We start from the raw sequence: 22,216 nt of genomic DNA on the forward strand, positions 1-22,216 counted from the left end.
GAAAAAGTTAAAAATTGTATTACTTGTGAGAAGCAAATACCTCATAAGGATTTCCATTTATACTGTATTCCTTGCCTAGGCCCTTATCACAATGTGCCTGGCTGTCGGTTTTGTACTAGATTTAACCAACGCACTGTTAAGCGTCGGTATATTTTTGCATCAAAGTATTTTGGAAACAGATTTAACTACCCAGAAATGTCGTCGGATAGCAATCCGACTACATAAAAAACGCAAAGAAAAGGACAGAGAAATGCAGTCGAGATTCAAAACCAACGAAGAAGCTTCTCCTAAGCCAGTCGCCGGTACTCAGTGAGGCGCTTTCGCAGCCCGTAATACCCGCTACCTTCGAGTCGCAGGCCTCTACCGACACCCATTTGGAGTCCGGGATGCCGCAAGATACTCAAGGTATTGGACTGATGGATGTACCTCCCTCGTATGGCTCCGGAGCCGCTGAGCAGGCAACGGCTTCTGAGGGCGTATTCAGACCTCAACATTTGTATATCAAACCGACAGCTGCAAAACCAACAACAAAAGCAACTTCTAAAACTAAAAAAACGACACATGAGCCACGTGCACAGGCCTCTATGCCTAAAAAACAGATGATCAAAATGGCTGAAGACCTTATTACCTTGATCAGGGGTACCCATCCCCCTCCAGATAAGAGGCCTAGGCAAGACACTGATTATGAATCTTCAGATCAGATTTCTATTTCTTTTGATTCCTCTTCTGATCAGGAATTATCTATACCTCCCTATGAGAATTCTGATGTTGAGGAGTCTATTCCATCTGCATCTCCTCCTGAGGATTATTAATTTGGAGAAACCTTGCATACTTTGAGGGAGCATTTTCACTGGGGAGTCAAGACTTCTCAGAATCAAAAAAGAGGCTCAGGGATTTCCTTCTCCCTCAGCACAAGCCATTAGCCATTCCCCCTGTTTTAGACATTGTGGATGATGTGTTTTCGGAGTTGAGCTTGACCCCTGACTCCTTACCTCCGACTCCCAGTAAGCCTGACAGATATTAGTGTTCCTGACTCACTTAAATTTTTATTTAGAAACCCTGCTGCTGATCCTGAAACTATTTCACAGGGTCCAAAGGGAGTTAAGGCCTCAACAGCAAAAAATCCTACCCCCTCTGACAGAGATTCAACGGCACTGGACAGATGGGGATAAAAGGTTTATACATCTGCAACCTTGGCAATCAGGGCCTTAAATTGTCAATTTCATATGCTTAAGTACCAACAACATGTTATGGGATTACTGAAACAGAAAATTATGTTGATTTCAGAATGTTTAGAAAATACAGAATTGCAGGAATTATTGCATGCAGCTGAACAAGTTGGAAAGCATACTTTGCAATGTGGTTTTGATTCCTTGGAGGCCTCCTGCAGGGCCGCAGTTACTGGATCTGTGGTTAGGAGGCATGCCTGGTTAAAGGAACAAAATTTGCCTGATCGTGTTAAAGCTAAATTGCTAGATGCACCTTTACAGCATGATTCTCTGTTTGGTATTAAGGCAGAAGAGGTTTTAAAGAAAATGGAAGGCAAAGCTAAGTCTATGCAAACTGTTAAAGACATCTTACAAGTACAGCCACCAAGATTCAGTAGACACTGGCCTACAAAAAAATTGGTCCTTTCCTGTGTCAGACAGAGCTCAAAGGGGCAAATCCAGATGCCCTAAGGGTTCCAGATACCAGGCGCAAGATTCATACAGGTCAAAGCAATGGGGCTCATCCACCTCCAAATCTGGAGAAGATAAAGCGCAAATCTACAGAAAGCAATCCCAATGACTTCCCTCTGCCTACACCAAGCAGTTCTCTTTTGGCAGCACCCATGGGGGAAAATTAGCACTTTTTGCTCAAAATTGGCAGTTAATAGCCCAGGACAAGTGGGTACTAAACATCGTACCACAGGGATACAGATTCCATTTCCACACTCTGCCAATGGTTGGCCAGATCTGCCAAAAAATCAATGGTCAGAGGCACAGAAACAGGTTACATTCCTCATGGATACGGGGGCCATTCAGACAGTGCCAGAACAGGAAAAAGGACAAGGTTTTTACTCAAGACTGTTCTTGGTACCCAGAAAGGACAAGGCCTGGCAGCCAATACTGGAGCTATCGATTTTGAACACATACCTGGACATTCCAAAATTCAAAATGCTGACTTTGCAGCAGCTTCTGCCCATGCTGGGCAAAAATGCTTGGCTGGTGACTTTAGACCTAAAAAAGGCATACCTGCATGTCCCAATAAGACAGTCGTGCAGAAGATACCTCAGATTCAAGGCAGGCTTAATGCACTACCAATTCTCTGCACTGCCCTTTGGCTTATCTACTGCACCCAGGGTCTTTACAAAGTACGTGGCACCAGTAATTGCATTTTGCAGACAAATAAGTATACAAATATATCCTTACTTGGACGACTGTCTTTCAAGCAGAGAACAAGGACACACTTCTTCGGCACCTGGCGTTTGTGAAAAGGCTTTTAACATGCCTAGGGTACACAGTAAACGAAAAGAAATCACAACTGGTACCCTCTCAAAAGATAACATTCCTGGGTGCAAGCTTGAATACAACTGCCCAGATGGCTTACCTCACGCCAGACAAACAAAGGCAACTGACTACTTACTTCAAACTGATGGCAACAAAAACCCAGTCTTCTGCTAGACAAATTCTGCAGGCTCTGGGCTTCATGGCATCCTGCATCCTATTAATTCCATATGCAAGACTGCATATGAGGAAACTTCAGTGGTACCTAAAACGTTTATGGAGTCATCATTCACACAGTCTGAAAACAATGATTCCTCTCATTCCCTGCCTGCAACAGGAGTTTCTATGGTGGGCAAAGGCCTGTCACCAAAACATGGGGCGGCCCTTCACTCTACCCCCTGTCAGCCAAACCTTAACAACAGACGCATCAGATTATGCCTGGGGGGTCCCACACGGCAGGAAGATGCATTCAGGGCATATGGCCACCAAAACAAATGCATCTACATATCAACCAGAAAGAGATGCTAGCTGTTCAAAATGCCCTAACAGCCTTCAAGGACTTAGTTCATCCAGGACAACTACTGATAAAGACGGACAACACCACAGTCATGTGGTATATAAACAAGCAAGGGGGCACACACTCAATACCCCCTTTGCAGATTAGCCATGGCACTGTGGGACACAGCTTTGACCTACCAAATACATCTTCAAACTCAATTCCTGCCAGGAAAGCAAAACACTCTGGCAGAAGATTTAAGCAGAAACCTTATGGATCCTCACGAGTGGAAACTAAATCCACAAGTCTTCAGCATGATAACAGAGAAATGGGGGAGCCCAGACATGGATCTATTTGCCTCTCTCCAAAATTATCAGTTGAAAAGATTCTGCACAAGGACTTATCACAGGCAAGCATGGAAAGTGGATGCCCTATCCTTCAGTTGGAAAAACCTGTCAGTTACGCCTTTCCTCCTCTGCCTCTTCTACCCAAGGTACTTTTAAAAGTCAGACAAGAGAAGCCAAAGATTAATTGCCCCGGATTGGCCCCGCCAATACTGGTACCCAATCCTAAGGAACGTGTCTCAATATCCAGCTTGGACCTTGCCTCAAAGACCGCAACTACTGTCAGAGCAAAACAATCAGATCCTGCACAATCAACTACAGACTCTGAACCTGGCAGCATGGCTAATCATGTAATCATACAAACCTCTCAGTAAAGCTGTGATGGATGTCATTTTGGAAGCCAGAAGGCCTAGTACTAGAAAATGTTATGCTGACAAATGGAAGAGATTCTGTGCTTGGAATCAAGCACAAGGAACTGATACAGCAGAACCACATATTCCTCAGATATTACAATACTTAACTGAGATGCTTGACAAAGGCCTCTCTTTCTCATCAGTCAAAATCCATGCCTCTGCCATTTCGGTTCATTACAATACAGAGCCACCAATCTTTTCTCATCCCTTACTAAAGCAGTATCTTAGAGTTGCCAAAAATTTAAGACCTCCTAGAAGATCACCATTACCTGCATGGGACCTCAATTATGTGTTGGAAAAGCTCACCCTGCCTCCATTTGAACCAGCTGCAACCACTGATACAAAGTTCTTATCGTGGAAGACAGCTCTGCTACTAGCAATTACTTCAGCAAGAAGAATTTCAGAGCTACAGGCCCTCATGGCTGTAGAGCCTTTTATTATATTTTACCCAGACAGGGTGTCTCTGAGGACAAATCCTACTTTTATGCCTAAGGTCGTTTCCAGTGTGGCTCTTAACCAAACAATTCATCTGCCAACTTTTTATCCAACTTCGCAGAACAAAGGGGAGAGAATTCTGCATTCCTTGGACGTACACAGATAACTAAGATTCTACTTGAGCAGGACTAAAGCTCTAAGAAAAACTGAGCAATTACTAGTGTCATATGCTGCAGGATCAGAAGGAAAGGCTATTTCAAAGCAGACAATTTCAAAATGGATAATCCACTGCATCCATTTCTGCTACTTACACCATGGCAAACCTGTGCCCAAGGGCATTAGGTCTGATTCCACCAGAGCTGCAGCTACTTCAGCAGCCTTTCTCAGAGGAGTACCAACCAAAGACATTCTAGAGGCTGCTACTTGGAGTTCTGTTCACACCTTTACAAAACATTTCCATTTGCCTCTCTACTCTAAGTCCAGGGCAGGCTTTGCCACTGCAATGCTACAGGGCCTTATAGCCGCACCTAATGCTGTTTAGCTCCAGCCTCCCAACCATAGCTTTGGGATTCTACCCAAATGAAATGACTGCAACAGTGAAACACGAAGAACATAGTACAGTTGTGTACGCTTACCATAAATGTAGATGTTCAAGTGTATTCACTGTTGCAATCCAGGTTACCCTCCCGCTATCCCCCTGTCATTCTAAAGTTTATCTTTCCTTCTCCATCTTCTACAAGCCTATGTGGTGTATTTGCTTGTAGATGAAGGTAAAGTTTATATTGATGCATGGGAAAAAAAAAAAAATATATATATATATATATATATATATACATATATATATATATCTATCTATATAAAATATTGCTACCTTTTTGGGGGCACCTGATCGGGGGCAAGAAAAACTAAAGAAAATGGCGTCGGCTGCAAGTTTTATACCCCTAACGACCTGACATCATGGAAGAGAAGACAGCAACCGATGCAGGACTCAAGACTTTGGAATTCAGGCCGACTGAGGGCAACCTGCCAGTAGATTACCCAAATGTAATGACTGCAACAGTGAATACACTCGAACATCTACGTTTATGGTAAGTGTACACAACTGTACTTTCCTTCAACTCGTTTTTCGAGCAGCCTATCTGATGTGGATGTGGACTGGTTGGTGCAAGGGCTCCTCAAGAACCTGGTACTTGCTAAATTATCGGCTTCGACCCAACCAGCCTCGGGGCTTACGACCATTCCAACTGCTATGACTGCTCCTCCTCCAAGCCGAGTAGGGCTTTCGGAGCTGGGAGAGGAGGATCTGATGATTGTGGAGCCTTCAGAGCCGAGGCCTATTCCAGTGCCCTCGGCTCCATCAACCCTGACTTCTTCTGTTCCATTGGAAGAGTCTGGGAACCGACACTCTCTCATCGGTTCCGGGAGGTCGAACCAATGCGTCTGTTCTGACCCTTCCCCTCGGGGGTTTCGGCGCAGATGAGCCCGGCTCCATCCTCTGGTTCTGAGCCAACTATCTTGGCACCTGGGAAGGAAGATGCTGTCTTCTTCCGAACCAGCAGCTTCCTCGGGTCGGAGCAGTGGTGCCTTCGATGCTATGAGGAGGGTTATGTCTTCTAAGACACACACGTCATCAGGTCCCTCCTTCTCCTCCCCTAAGGTGCCGCTTTCTGCCTCTACATCGCAGGTCCCTGTGAAGCGTCGAGACCCGGAGCCTCAGGTAACCCCATTGGCTGACCCTTGCTCTACTGAGACCTCACCAGAAGCCCCCACTGATGAGGTTCCCAGGAAGAGACTTTGTAAGAGGAGGCATTTAGATTCCCCGCAGGAGTCTTTCACATCAGACACCGACTTAGAGAAATCGGAAGGGTCCTCACAGTCCCCCTTGGAGGATATCTTCTTTGCTGATATCCTGGAAGTCCTAAAGCAGAGGGGTGACTGGCAGTCCGTTAGCCCTACTGAGGATAATTTGGTGCTGCTGAAGGCTTTTGGGTCTCAGCCTTTCACCTCCAGGGTGACTCCACCCTTTGACTAGCTGATGGATTTGGTTGCTTGAAGGGTGTGGGAGTCTCCAGATTCTTTGGAACCAATCCGTCAGAGACCCAACAAGTTTATCACTTCCCCTCAAGACAAGACGTTTCTCACTAAGGGAGTCCCGGTTGATGCCTTGGTAGTGGCAGCAGCCACCAAGAAAGAGATGTCTGAAACCTCTTCTACTGTCCATCCTCCAAATAGGGATTCCAGGATGATGGGCTGATACGGAAAACGCATCTTTAGTTCTGCAACCTTTGCTATGCGCTCGCTTAACTATTTGACTCATTTTACCCGTCTTCAAAGAGATCTCCTGAAAGAGCTTGGAGATGCTCTGCAGGGTAATACAGATGGAGTTGTCTTGGAGAAAGTAACAGCACAACTTAATACCCTTAACTCCATAGTGAACTCATCCATGCAACTCATTTCCTATGCTGCCGATGGTTCAAGTTGGGCAGCGGGTTCAGCGGTAGCTCTTCGGAGACAGTCCTGGATGTGCTTATGCTCCTTTGCAGAAGCCGTCAAGTCTTCCTTTATCAACACCCCATTCGATGGCTCTTCTCTTTTTGGGCCTAAAGTCAAGGAGACTCTCACTATGTGTGAGCAAGAGGGAAAGACTCTATCTGCTGTAGGAGTCTGTTTTTCCACCCCTACCAGACCATACCCCAAAGGGCAGAAAGGTGGGAAAATGTGGTTCTGAAAGTCCCAAGGAGCTTTCCAGAACACACGTAGTGAACCCCCCCTCCAGGGGCAGTGGAGGGGGTAATAATGGAAGACGCCGCCCCGGCGGCAGAGGGGGTCCGCAGAACCAGAGCAACCGGGATCAGTTCTTTGTTAAGCTCTATTACCGCTCCTGAAAGGAAGCCTGACTGTCCTGCTCTGGAGGCAGTCAGTGGTCGCTTGGCTCTGTATCCAGATGCCTGGCTAGGAATTACAGCAGATTCTTGGGTAAAAAGTATCGTTACCAGAGGTTACATCATTCCATTCTTAAAAAACCCACCTGTGGGTAAAAAAATCCCAGACGTTCCACCCAGTCTCAAGGATCAGGCAGCCATAGAAATTCAGAGGTTGCAGGAAAAAAAAAAAGTCATCCAGCCAGTCCCAGCAGACCAGATGGGTTCCGAGACTTACTCCAGATTCTTTTTTGTTCCAAAGAAGACAGGGGACTGGAGGCCCATCTTGGATCTCAGCAGAGTCATCACATTTGTAAAGAAGGAGAAGTTCCAGATGCTCACGCTTCAGTCTATTCTCCCATTCCTCAGAGTGGGCAATTGTGTTCGAAATGGCCAGACTATCCAGAGATCATCTGCATTTCCGGCTGGGAGCCAGTCACTACCAGTTCCCAGCACTGCCCTTTGGACTCACAACAGCCCCCAGAGTGTTTACCAAATGCATGGCAGTGGTTACGGCTCACCTGAGGCATCTAGGATTCAGAGTGTTTCCGTATCTGGATGACTGGCTCCTTACCGCCACTTCCAGGCATCAACTAATTCTGTCTAGGGATCACACACACAATCTCTGCTCTCAGTTAGGCATCAATATCAATTTCGAAAAGTTTGCGTTGTCGCCATTGAAACAGAACTAGACATCACCACTGCCACAATAAGATTGCCCCTGGACATAATAACCACTCTACGAAACCAGGTCTCGGACATTTTGCAGAGAAGGAAAGTTCCGGCCCTTCAAGTACTGAAGCTACTAGGCACCATAGCAGCTACGCTCATAGCGGTTCCTCTGGGACGTATGTACATGAGGATTCTTCAGTGGTTACTATTCACCCAGTGGTCTTACCAACAACTTCCCATGTCATTCTTAATCATGATTACGGACTCTTGCAAGAAGGATCTTCGCTGGTGGTTGACCAGCCAACAAGTTACAGTGGATCGACCATTTTTTTCTCCCCCGCCATCAGCCACAGTGACCACGGACGCTTCTCTGCTAGGGTGGGGAGGCTTTTTTAGGGAAGAACAGCCCAAGGCACTTGGTCGGAGACAGAATCACAGGTGCACATCAATGTTCTGGAGCCGAGCGTGGGGCTTTTGGCGTTGTACACTTCCACGACTCTCTGCCTCTAGGGACGATTGCGTTACAGGCAGACAACATTTCAGTGGTCTGGTACATCAACAAGCAACGGTGAACCAAGTCTTACCCTTTGTGTCGAGAGGCCTTGAGAACTTGTCAGTGGGCTGTATCCACCAGGTGCTTTCTGATAGCAATGCATATCCTGGGTTAATCCAACGTGATAGCGGACAAACTGAGCAGAGCCATCCTGCTGCCGCACGAGTGGTCTCTCAAAAACGAAGTTGTGGAGATGATTTTCCGCAGATGGGGCCAGCCTTGCTGCGACTTGTTTGCATCACCTCTGAATGCCAAATGCAGAAGCTACTTTGCCCTGAATCCCCCTCTGGGGGACAGCCCAAGGGACTCGCTCATACACGATTGGCACCCGGGACTCCTGTATGCTTTTCCACCTATACCCAATTCCAAAATTCTTTCAGAAAGACAAAACCCTGGGAAAGGACTGTAATCTTAATAGCCCATTTTTGGCCTCATCAGATTTGGTTCCCCTTCCTCCGACTGTGTCACCTGGAGGAACCTTGGATTCTGGACCCAGTTCCAGAACTACTGACACTTTCGTCAGGGGCCCTCCATCCCTCTCTTCATTCCCTCAGACTGACAGCTTGGATGCTCTGATTCCCTACTTAGCCACGTTACAGGATTTTTCTTTGGTGCTACAACACATTCTTGTATCTTTGCATAAGGCTTCCACCAGAAAGTTGTATGCTAGTAAATGGAAGGGATTTGCCTTTTGGGCATCCCAGAATAACTTTGATCCTTATGTTGCCCCGATTGCTAGTATATTGGAATTCCTATCTAAGCTTTTTCATGAGGGTGCTGCAGCTGCCATGATTAGAGTTCAATTGGCTGCTATCTCGAATTTTCACCTTGGAGCTGAAGGTTCTAATTTGATGTCTCACAGATTATGTAGGGCCTTCCTTAAGGTTACCATTCATCTTAGGCCACACCTGTTAGACAACCCTTTGCTCCCTGGAATCGAAATTTTGTGCTGTAGCATATTATTCTTCCCCCCTTTGAGCCTGCATCATCATGTCAGTTGAAGTTTCTTTCTTGGAAGACTATTTTCTTGGTGGCCATTACCTCAGCACGCGCGATATCTGCACTCCAAGCCCTTTTTATGAAACCTCCATTTTTGGTGTTCCACCCAGACAGAGTATCACTGAGGACTAATCCTTCATTCCTGCCAAAGGTGTGTTCTGAGACCAATCTGAACCAAACTATTGAACTTCCAACCTTTCTCAGTAATCATTCTAATAAGCTGGAATACAAGTTGCATAAACTCGATGTTCACAGACAATTGAGGTTCTTTTTGGACAGACCAAAAGAATTTAGAAGATCTGACCAACTCTTTGTATCTCATGCTGACGCTAAGAAAGGATTTCCAGTTTCTGAAGTTACCCTTTCCAAATGGTTAACTGACTGCATTAAATTTATCTACTCTTCAGCGAACCAAATAGAGTATGGTGTGAAGGCACATTCAACTAGAGCCGTCTCCATTTCTTCGGCTTAAACTGCTCGATTACCTTTGGACACTATATGTTCAGCTGCCACTTGGTCTAAGCTTCATACCTTTATCACTCATTACAAAGTGGACAGGGCCTCTAGGGACAGGGCTTCCTTTGGTTCCACTGTCCTCAGGAATATACTCCCTTGAGCCACCAAGGTTTGAGGTGCTTGGGAAGCGTCCCAAGCACCTCAAACCTTGGTGGCTCAAGGGAGTATATTCCTGAGTGCAGTGTAAGACCCATGTGTAAGAATAAACGGTGAGACTGAACAACTTCACATAAAGAAGTTATGTACTTACCATAACGTTCCATGTGAGTTGTTCATCTCACCTTTATTCTTACATTCCCACCCACCTTCCCCCTCCAGGGTCTCGAAGAGCGAGTAGACTTGGGGTCTGGTGGTCTTGTTCTGGGACTTTTTACTCCAGCTGGAGTATTTATTGAGTTACACCTGTTCATGCTGGGTTCAGCAACCTAGAGCTGAAGTAGGACATAGAGCATCATGGGATCGGGACCTGGCCTCGAGCTACTCTGAGATCTTTAGCTAGTAAAGTGGCCAACTCGGAGCCAATAGTTCGGCTCCGAACCCATGTGTTAGAATTAAGGCAAGATGAACAACTCACATGGAACATTATGGTAAGTACATAACTTCTTTTCTTCTGCTTGTGCTATGTATAAGAGGCATATGCTATGTATAAGAGGCATAACTGTGTTGCTGTAAAATACCCCTTCAAATTAGGTAATCCTAGTCCACCTTGTTCTGTTGGTAGTATCAGCTAATCCCACTTGACCCCCTTGGTGTCTTCCCTTCTGAGATAAAATCCTTCATCTCTTTTTTAATTGCTATCCACAACTTCTCCATCGGTTGATAAAAGTATGCTTGACCTGTGTGTAAGACTAAATGGACTAAAAACATTTTAATGGCTTTTGTCTTAGTATCCATATCCATATAAGTAAACTTCCAGTTTTTCAGTATTTGTATTATCTTCTGTTTAGTCTGTTCCCACATATCCTTAGCTGCCACCACAGAGTTATTTCTAATCTATACTCCTAAATACTTCATTTTATCATGTCCCCATAAATATGGATATTGCTGGACCATTTTGTGTGTGGGAACATAATTTACCACTATTGCCTTTGTTTTAACTTCATTAATTTTGTATTCTGAGAAGATTTGAAACTGTCTTAAAATGTTCCACAACACTGTAATGTCACTTTCTGGTTTTGTCATGTATAAAATAATATCATCAGTAAATAGAGCCAGCTTTTCCTGACTACCATACCAGTTATATCCTTGAATTTCTGAGTCTCTTATTTTCTTTGCCAGTGGTTCTAAATATAATCCAAACAACAAAGGGGAAAGTGTACAACCCTGCCTGCTCCTCTCTACTCAAGCAGAAATTATCGGAGATCTTTTAAAATACTGTTAATCTACCAGATCTTTATCACTTTCTTCCCTCCTAACTTCCAGACGTCCACATGAATACTGTCTGTTCTTGGAGACTTTCTTCTAGATTGTGTCACTGTTTTATCTAATTTTTACCTGTCTTAATTATTAGTTGTTCAGTCTCATCTACTTGCAACCTTGGCACATTTACATATTCCTTAAATATTTCCATTTTTGCTCTTTCCTGATTTCCGCATTCCCCTGTGTTATACACATTTTCATAAAATCTTTGAAGTATTTCTAATACTTTAAGATATCCGGTTATTTTAATTGTTAAAGACTCCTTAAGTTTGACAATGACCTTTTTATTTTCCGTTTGCTAAGTCATTGTGCTGTACAGTTAACAGCGATCTTTCTAACCTCATGTATATTATCCAGATGCTCTCTTATTTTGTCTTTCATACTCTGCATTCGTGCCTCTTCTTGATCTGAGATTTCCCTTATTCTGCAGTACTTGAACTTTTGTCAGCCCGGCTAAATAATTCCTATTATTCAACCATATTACTTTTTTATTTCTACCCTATATTTAAACTTCATTTTTGTTTTTTTGCCACTCACCAGGTGTTACTTCTGAAGATCTTTGTATCTTCTCTAATAATTCTTGAATAATTTCCACTAACCTATTCCTTAAATTCCTCTCTCTCTAACAGGTAGATAGAAAGCATCTGTGTCTCATTTTTACTTCATTACCCTGCATTTTTTTATCTGTGTTTCCAGTAACAATGAAAACTGTTATTCAGTGGGTGTGAAAGCTATCAGTCAAATGCACATGTTCCTGTGAGTTATAATTTCTATTCAGTCTAGCCCAGTTATTGTATCTTGGAGAGTAATTTGTAAATTCTATCAGAGTTCCTATACTGAATTCATATCTTCCATACCAAATATACTCATCCAGTTCTTTAGATGTATTTGTTGTATATTCTCTTCTAGGTCCCCTGATACATCTTCATTATTGCAAATCAAGTTTCAGTTCCCATCCGTAAGTAATATTCCCTGTTGAAAGCTGAATATTTCTTCAAAAAGTTTCTTTAGCTCCATAGTAGCAGTTTTTGATGGAATATAAAATATACACCAGTGTAATCCTCTTACTCTCTCCCAGTAGCCCCTTAATACTAAAAATCTGGCATTATTGCCTTTTTTCCCCTCTTCTATCACTGTTGGAGCCCCCCCAAGCAATTGGTGGTGTTACTCCCCTTTTACTTAGTCCCTGATATTCTGCCGAATATCTGCCTTGAAATCACTTTCTTTGTCAAATTCACATACTCCTTTTCAGATGTGTTTCCTGCAGCATTACTGTTTGTACTCTGCATTTTGTCTATAATTTAATGCTCTTTCCTTTTTGTATGTTAGGCCATTTACATTCCAAGATTATATACATACATACAAATATTTCAAGCATGGGCATTAATGCCCTTCTAGCTTGCCAATACACCAAAGCACTTGTTCCCATAATAAGTGTCCAGGCTGTTCTTAAAAATATCTAAACTAGTACTTGCTATAATGTAATTTGGTTGTCTGTTCCATGCATTGGCTACTCTGTCAGAGAACCAATTAGTACACTTCTCATTTCTGTAGAATCTTCTACATAGTTTGTCTGATGACTCTCTAGTATTTTTTATTAACCCCAAACATTCCCAGAGGTAGTTGTCATTAAATGCCCTATATACCTGGATAAGATCTCCTTTTAGATATCTGAAAGAGACACTGTACAAGTTCAGATATTTTAGTCTTTCATAACTTAAATGTTTACATCCATGAATGCCCTTGGTATATTTCTGTTGTACTCTTTCCAGTTTACTCATGCTTGTTTTCTTATAGGGTTTCCATATTGTTATTCCATACTCGTGTGGGTCTATCGTAACTAACAATGGCTTCATTATTTTTGATTTCCCAGACTTTATATTTTTATGCAACCTATAGTTCTATAAATATCATTAACCAATTGGGTGACATGATTAGAAAAACTCATAGCTGAATCTACCCGTATACCCGTCCTTAAACAAGTCTACAGTTTCAATCATTGTATGCCGTATTAAATATTCACCTTTCAATTTGTCTCCCAAATCTCATATGCTTAGTTTTTGATGTATTTATCAGCACATTATTCCCCTGTGCCCAAATGGTCAATTTAGTCAAGTTATTTTGCAGACATGCCTTATCAGTAACACATGTAATCAGTTTACCCAATTTCAGGTCATCTGCATATAGACTGTAGAACACCTCAGATGAAAACGATAGGTCTGAAAGATACAATCTAAACAAGTAAGGGGCAAGGACAGAGCCCTGTGGGACATCCTGACTGTAATCCAGGATTTCACCTGTCCAGTTGCTGTATACTTGCCATGTCCTATTTGTAAACCATGCAGATATCCATCTTATCAAGAGTACATCAATATCAAGTTGTACTAATTTATTATCAGTGTTTTGTGTATGACCCTGCCAAATGCTGAAGTTAAATCTATATAAATTACATTACAGTACAATTTTTCATTCATAGCTGTTGTTATATTGTTATAGAATATCATGTTACAGGTGGCAATAAATCTGTTTTCAACATATATATGGTTTCAAGTCATAACCTACCCAGTTCTGACCATAACATATCCAGTATTATCTTCTCCATTATTTTTCCACAACATGAAAGTAGACTTAAGGGTCTATATGACTCTTGGTTAGTCCTACTCCCCTTTCCCTTAAAGACAGGCTTAATAAGTGCATGTCTCCAGTCTTGAAGAATCTCTCCATATGTATATGCTCTAGTGAATAATAGATAAAGTGGTGCTATAAGTTCTTACTGAAGTGTTCTCAGGTTATTGTTACTATACATGCATACACACACACACACACACACATATTTATATAGATATATATATATATATATATATATATATATATATATATATATATATATATATATATGGTTCCCCTTCATATGACTGCATTAACATAAGCCTGAAACTCAGTTTAACAAACTACAATTCTGGAGTTGATATATGTAAGTAGCAGGGGGTGTGGGGGGTGCAGGTGGTCTTGCCCCCCTGCTTATACTTGGTGGAAATTAATATGGTTTATGTTGTATATATATTTTTTGTGGTTTCAGGCTTTTGACTTTTCAAGCTTTTGAAGTTTCAGACTTTTGTAGTTTCAGTCATATGAAGAACCATATATATATATATATATATATATATATATATATATATATAAATAAATAAATATATATATATATATATATATATATATATATATATATATATATAATATGTATAGATGGTATAGCCACTATGATAAGAAGCTATTGTTCCCACTTAATATTCATAACAGTTTTTGAATGGATTTTTCCATAGGATCATAGGAAGTTACTAGGCTAATGGCTTGCGGATACTTACAAGCTTAGCCAGGTTCTACCCTTATTTCCACGATCAGCACCTAATGCCGGTCTCCAAGAAGGATACAGGTGGAACCCCTGTGATGAATTTACGGTTACCCATCCAGTCATTGTCTTACATGCACACACTAATATTTGAAAGGCTGATCTTTTATACAGTTGTTTCTAGTCATCTCCATTTGAATCTGTCATATTTGTCAAGACTTTTTGTTTTAATGAAAACACTCAAAAAAAAAAATAACCCATCCCCTTAACTTGGAACAAGCATATATATATATATATATATATATATATATATATATATATATGTATATATCTTCAAAAAATGAAATGTAACCCTAAGTTGCTCATCCTGGGAAGTGGGCTACCCTGTACCCATTGGGGACATTCTCCTCTCCTTTGTTGGCTCCAGTACTCCTGCCGTCCCTTAAGGGGATTCCCCTTAGTTTTACTGGTGCTAAGCACCATGGCAGTGTGGGCTCTTCTGACTTAAACTCCTCTGAGTAACACCTAGAACTACCTCTAGGTGTCATCCTTGTGAAAAGGTAGAACCCCTCCTCCAGGGTGGTCAAAACTAAAACTGCTACTCACTCTCATCCTTCCAAACCATCTCCTACAGGCAACCATGCTGCTGCTCAAAGCATGGGCTACCTGAGATGTAATAATAGCTGTATCCCCAGTTGGCCACAGAACACCATACCATGTGAAAGTCTTGGGTAGGGGAGCAACTGGACATGTCTTTTTGGGGGAAACTTGATGGTTGGGCATGTGGAGCAAATTGCACATAGAAAACAAGACTGATTTATGACTGGTGCAGAAATTAGGATTATTCTCCTCTGAGTCATGTACCAAGTCCATCATCCTACATTTATTGAGTTTAGATTGTTGGTTGCTCTTCAGTAAATTCCTAAATTTTGGATCCTTTTTGTACAAGTCACCAGAATTATGTTATGGGCTCAAATGTTGTACAAATACCAGTTATGTCATTCATACTTTACTCCGTAAGTAACAATGATGGTATTATGACAGGGAGCAATACTTTGGTTTGTATGTGTGGGAGATCTCTTTTATTTTTATTCCCATTCTTTTATTCATTGAGTCCTTTCCACTGGTTCCCTTTCATTTACCTAGGCGATTCAGTTCTTCTATCAGGGTGACAGCCAGGCATCTCCCAACCCAAGCAATGCTCCTATGGCCCATCTTTTCGGTGGCTGGAGGGCCTAATTAACCCATTTTTTTTACCTAGGGAAGAGAGAGTTGGGCAGTATGATTCCACTCATAGCCCCTAATGACAGCTCTTGCCCTGCTTATAGGAAGCATGAATGTCTCAAAAGGTATATTTCTCAGAGAGCATTATACATCACTTGGCAGTGTGTGCTCAGCAGGCCTGTTCCTCAGATATGTAAAATCCAGTGGTCTTATAGGCGCCACCCAAGTTATGAGTCAAGGCTTTCTGTCTCCCCCAGGATGGGTGAGCTGGCAGTGGCTTCTTGTTCTAGTCCAATCCAGTACCTGTGCCACTAATCAAATACAGGCCATATTTGTCACTGTCAGGGCTTTGTTCTTTTGTGTCATAAAGGCAGGATTTACATTATCCCTCCATGACTTTATTGGGTGGCGTAAGCTATGGAGCCTTGCTGGCTAGGCTTACGTAGGCCCTTGGGCCGATAGCCTAGTACCTACCTATGAAACTTTTACCTCACCCAGCGTATTACTTTCCTTTGGTATAGATCCATTAGTATGCGTTGGTATTAAAGACGTTTCTAGAAGGCTAAAGTGTGGACTGCATAACTTATTTTCATTTATAATTTATACATTGTGTAGTATATTTATTTGTTACTGTTTGTTCTTATAGGAAAAACAAGTTGAAAAGAGTAATTGCTGCAATAAGGACTTGAAGAATATGTATGAGAATTCCCTTTCTGAGCTGACCAGCAAGCATAGTGCCGCCATAAATGAACTTAGGCAGAACTTGCACCAGACTGAAGAACAATTGAGGAATGCTCAGAGTAAGAACAGAGAAATGGAAGAACTGCTAGAGAAAGTGAAACAACAAGCAGATCAGGTTGAGGTATGTTTTCAAGTATTGTCTTTTTTAACAGAGTCATAAGAAAGCTGGGGCTGATGGAACTGCAGCATTAGGCATCAGCTTGCAAGGACGCCAGCCAGTGGCATGGGAAAATAAATGGTGAAACAGTGTTGCTGCATCCTAATTTGTGTGTGTGTCTGTGTCTGTTGCCAGCAGGGTGGGGGTACATCATGAAATTAAAATGAGCAGTTTTTTTTCTCATTACCTTATTTGGTCACTTGGGCATCAGTCATAGTACATTCTTCTAGAGGTGAGCAACTATAAAGCTGCTTTTAATCTGTTCACAGCAGCTGTCATAGAATCTGAATTCAGTTACAGTTCTGTATTGCGATCCCCATGTAAGTCTGATTTCACCAACCATGTTTAGAAAATGTTCCTGTATTTTATTTAATTGTTGGGCTTGCTGGTAGAATTCCCCAACAACAGTAGCATTTGATAATTGCAAAAGCCTTGGGCATGCCTTTTTACTTTGTATCTGTCAGTATTCAAGAACAAATCTTTGCTAATACACTATCTGAAGGTTTTCAAGTGCTAATGGCAGGCTCAATCTATGTTTCATTGTTGTAAGAAGTCTGAAGATGTTAATATATGTGATGTTCATCATAAGGCTCACCTCTGCAGTGTAAGTCATTATCCACTGGAATTTCTAAAGGCAGATGTCAGCAAATCCATTTTGACCTCCACCAGTTTCACAGGTAACCCTGTGAGTTGACCTCCTCCTTTTGTCTAAGTGCTGGTCAGGCATCCAGCTTAGTAAGCGGAGCTGCTCACTTCATTATTCAGTTTTCTAACTGCAGGAAACAAGTTTGTCATCAGTCAGTATGGTCCATTGTGGTTTCATTCAAGTGTCTTCCAGAAAACTATAAAGTTACCAGTGTGAGAATCCCTATTTAACATTAAGTTGCTTCTTGATTATTTTGACTTTTGATACTTCGTTTGAATTTTAGGAAAGTTGTGGTCTTAGTAGCTGGACTTTACAGATTTTCAGATGGTATGAAACTGTTTAAGGTTCAACCATATTAAAATAAACTTCAGTCACTGGCAGATTAAAATGTAATTTATTAAAGAAATAACACACACGTATGTGAGAAAAGTACTCAAGAAGTCACTTCTCCTAGAATAAAAGGAATTCATGATCTTTTATAGGAAAACTTTAGCAAAGTAGTAAACTTTATTAGTCATACCACTGCTAGCATTCAGTAGAAAAATATTAACTAATATAGTTCATAATACAGTTTATTCTTCAGACCATTACTAAATATCAAATAGAAATGCCTCAGTTTTAGTAAAATAGAGCTGCAACTTCTTATGTACATTTTGAGCTTAGTGTGGAATAAGTTTCTTTTTACCATATGATTTAGAAGGAATGCTGCCTCAGGCTCAGGAAATGAAATTTAACATTCTGTACTTTTCCATTTTCTGCTTATGCTGTTGCAAACACATACACTAACCTTTTAGGACACATGCAATTTCATTTTAACCCTTTACGATCCCTCATTTGATGCTGAGAAGGCATCACATTCATATCATAAAACATTGTTTACACTGTAAATATATTGTCATACACTTTTCCAAAACCTTCAAAAAGTAGCTTTTCATTTTCACTTGCTATTTCACTTTCATCGACACAGTCTGTAAATGACACTTTTTCAAAATCACTTGCATGCAAATTCTGTAACAGTGGGTTTGATCGAGATGCAATGAGTTTGGTTATTAAAGCTTTACATAAAAATTAAAGCAAAAACACAATCATAATAGCAATAGCAATAAATAGTAAATTTCAACAAACTGCATCTCCATCCTGAAAACAGATTGGTTAACCAAGCTCATTGTGAACTGTCCGCTTCTTTGTTATCTGACAGTTCATCCACTTTTTGGATGATTAACAAATGACTACATATTGCGTGCTCATTATCGGGAATAAACTAACAGCATTCCTTGTGCACGAGCATGCACATGCATCCCTTTGACACAAGTATGAAATCAAGTGCCATTCGATTTTGGAGTACTACTGCACGCATGGCACTCTGCTCTAGAGTAATCAAAATAACTTTGCGTTTCTTAACATTTCTGATAGGTTAGAGTGCTTTCTCAGCTCCCAAATTGATTTTACAGTCCCATAACAGGTAATATACCAATCCAAGAAGTAACATCATCACCAAGGTCCATATGAGAAAGTCCTTTTAAAGCTGTTTGTTCTAAATCATGATAAATCCATGAAGCATCAGCTTTTCCAATTGGATTTTTTACAGTCTGAGTATCTCATGTATTACAAATGTTACCACTGGGCAAGTTATCTACACAACCAGTTTGCTGGCAGCTAGGGGCATTCTAGACTGCCACAAATAAATGTCTTTCAGCATGACCATACCTTTTACTGCACTTCCATTTTAGATTCTTCGAGTAATATTACATTTGGTCTGTCCAACCTCCACAGTCCCATTTTTCACATAGCAAGTATAACCCTTGACAGTCACTGAAAGTCTTAAGTGCAGCAGTTTTGCTAAATGATGTGACATTATGCCACAAAGTATTTTTACCTAGTGCCACTGATGAAAAAGGAACTGCGGTGGTGGTACTGCGGTAGCGTTGTCGCCTCACAGATAGACATTGTCCTGTTTGAGTCTCAGCTAGAGCCTCTTCTGTGTGGAGACGTGCGTGAATGAGTGTACCTTCATTGAAGGTTGTGCATCAGAGCTGGCAACTCGGCATGTAAAAATCTACTGCCAATCATTAGCGGACTGGTGTTCGGTTAAGGGGACCCCTAACCAGAAAAAGCCGAAAGACACAGCAACAACCACTGATGAAAAAGCTGTCCCCATATCAACTTCATTTACAGTTACTGGAAACAATGGGATACCTCCATCATAGGCAGTAGGTATGTGGGGACATACCTTACAGTTATTAACATTTAGAGTCTTAGCATATGTGTTCAAAGTGGCATGAAATGTATTGAAATTTGGATGCCAGCCTGCTGATTTCTGTCTAGATTTTATCAATCATTTTATTTTTCTATTAATAAATTGAACAGTACTTACAGTTTCAACAGGGATAAGGAAAGGTAGTTTGTGTCTTTCGGCTTTTCCAGGTTAGGGGTCGCCACAGCGGAACTCCGGTCCGCTAATGATTGGTAGTGGATTTTTACGTACCGGGTAACCAGCCCTGACGCACAACCTTCAACGAAGGCACGCCCCATTCACGTATGCCTCCACACAGAAGACGTTCTGGCTGAGAATCGAACGGGACAACGTCTTGCTATGAGGCGACAACACTACCGCAGCACCACCACCGCAAGGAAAGGTAGTAGTAGAACAAAAATAACAATTGCAGTCATCACAGCAATAAGCAGACATGCCTGTGAGCTCTGTGGGATCGGAGTGAATTTTCAGAAATGTCCGGGAACAAATTAATTTTGAAATGAATAGCTCACTGCTGCACTCCAAACATGCTCCATAAAGGTTGCTGTTTTAAGTTAGCTGCCATAAGCTGCATTTAGTCACCTGACTCAGGGAAAATGTCCCCTTCTGATGTCGTCCACAGGGTCAGTCTTTGATTCTGTTCCCAGTCTCTCTGCTTTTTCTTCGGTACAAGAGGAAACTGGTTTGTCATCAGACAAGGCTGTAGAAGGTAGGTCAAAGGGAATTACTTGGTTTCTCTCATTTCGCACTGGTTTTCAGATATGGAAGATATGGATCCATGTTGGAGACCTTTCTAGTCTAACAGCTGTAGCTGTCACGAGGAGCACCAGGAAAGGGCCTTTCCATCGAGGTTGGAAGGCATATCTGGAGAAGGAATGAACAAACACCCAGTCTCCTGGGTTGACATCATGTGATCTGTCAGGATCAGGCTGGAGCTGGGCGGAGATTATCGGCGAATGAAGATGCTGCAGAACAGGAATAAGTTGTTTACAATAAGTAAGCATTGTTTCATCAACTACCTGCAGATCAAGATTTGCAGGTAGGGTGTTGGTGGCATCCTCATAGGTCATTTCATGAAGGTTTTATGAGGGAAGAACTTTCTAAGTGCAATGATTGCAATGCAGATTTTATTTATTTATTTATTTTTATTTTACATTTGTTAACCGGGATGGTCCGACTGGATACATGTCCTTTTTCAGTGGAGGCCCGGGGAGAAAAGCTCCAACAGAGTTACATTGGTAATTAGGTACAGTAAATGAGATGAAAAAAAATTAACAAAAACATAGGCTATTTACATACAAGTACAAGACTGCCATTACAATTTCTGAAATTAATACAAATGATACATTAATAACATATTAGCAAAGACGGTAGGCAGTATAATGATATAGAGTTAGACAGGATACATATTTCTTTATCACAGTATACAAAGTACTTGTAATCTTAGCTAGTTGTTTGTGTTTTAATTAATGGCACAGAGCTAGTCTGGGTTTGAGCAAGGACATAGCCAGGGCCTTTCCATCGAGATAATAAATAAAACCTAAGTGTAAGGCTTCTAGCTATTTTAGACCAGTTTTCTGTAGTAAGTTTTGCTAACTTAGTTTTCAAAGTTTGATTCCTTCTTTGTACCATGCCTGAACCCTGAGGTCTGTATGGACAGTGATACTGCATCTGAATATTTGGAACTCTACAAAATTGTTGAATAATCTGACTCGTAAAATGAGTACCTCTGTCTGACTGAATACAACATGGTACCCCAAAACGAGGTATAAACTCATACAAAATCTTCTTGGCTACTGAGGCCGCATTGGTTTTGATGCATGGGTATGCTTCTACCCAACCAGAGAAAACATCAGTGAAAACTAGTACATATTTAAACCTTGCACACGTTGGTAATTCTGTGAAGTCACACTGTATACAACAAAAAGGTCCCCATGGCTTTTTAATGTGCTGTGTGGAAACAGTCACACATTTAGAAATATTAAATTAAAGACGTGTATTACATTTGTACAAGATGCTGAACAACTTCTGAAGCATAAGAGGCATACCAGTTAGTCAAAAATCTGTCTTATTAAAGCATTTTATCCCAGATGGGAAGGCAGATGAGAAGAATTCTTGATGTTACTAACGTTCCATCTGGATGGTGCCAAAGTGAGTCTGAGGAATGACAGCAGCCATCATAGATGCACCTTACCCTTTCAGAATCGTCACCTTGGTTCTGAAAAGACAACACCTCCCTCAAAGTTACAGGCACATTTTCAACTTGAAGAGGCTGCAGAATAGAAGCCTGAACAGGGTTTAATAAAGCAGTCTGCCTTGCAACTCTGTCAGCAAAGGTATTTCCCCACTGATTCAAATGCGGTATGTGGCCTATTATCGGCACATTTAACATCATCTATTTCCTTTGGGAGAAGCAGGACATCTAATAACTCATTTACACAAACTGCATTTTAAAATTTTGCCCCTGCAGAGGTCAAATAACATATTTCTCTCCAAAGGTTTCTGAAGTCATGAACCAGTCCACAAGCGTATCTAGAATCACTGTACATGGTAACAGTCTTTCACTGTGCTAGCTTGCAAGCTTCAGTAAT

At 41.5% G+C, this 22,216-nt stretch overlaps 1 protein-coding gene across 8 annotated transcripts in view; it reads left to right on the forward strand.

Annotated features, from left to right (window-relative positions):
- Positions 1-22,216, forward strand: part of CLIP1 (CAP-Gly domain containing linker protein 1) — a 4,646,656-nt gene that overhangs the window by 2,973,867 nt on the left and 1,650,573 nt on the right. For all 8 annotated transcript variants that reach the window (XM_044068589.1, XM_044068590.1, XM_044068592.1 and 5 more), the window contains one exon: positions 16,474-16,689. In XM_044068589.1, coding sequence (XP_043924524.1) covers positions 16,474-16,689 — 216 coding nt within the window. The remainder of the gene's footprint in view (positions 1-16,473; positions 16,690-22,216) is intronic.

Source organism: Protopterus annectens, chromosome 4.part0, assembly GCF_019279795.1.
Source record: "Protopterus annectens isolate FY-2018-M chromosome 4.part0, PAN1.0, whole genome shotgun sequence".
Taxonomy (NCBI): domain Eukaryota; kingdom Metazoa; phylum Chordata; order Ceratodontiformes; family Protopteridae; genus Protopterus; species Protopterus annectens.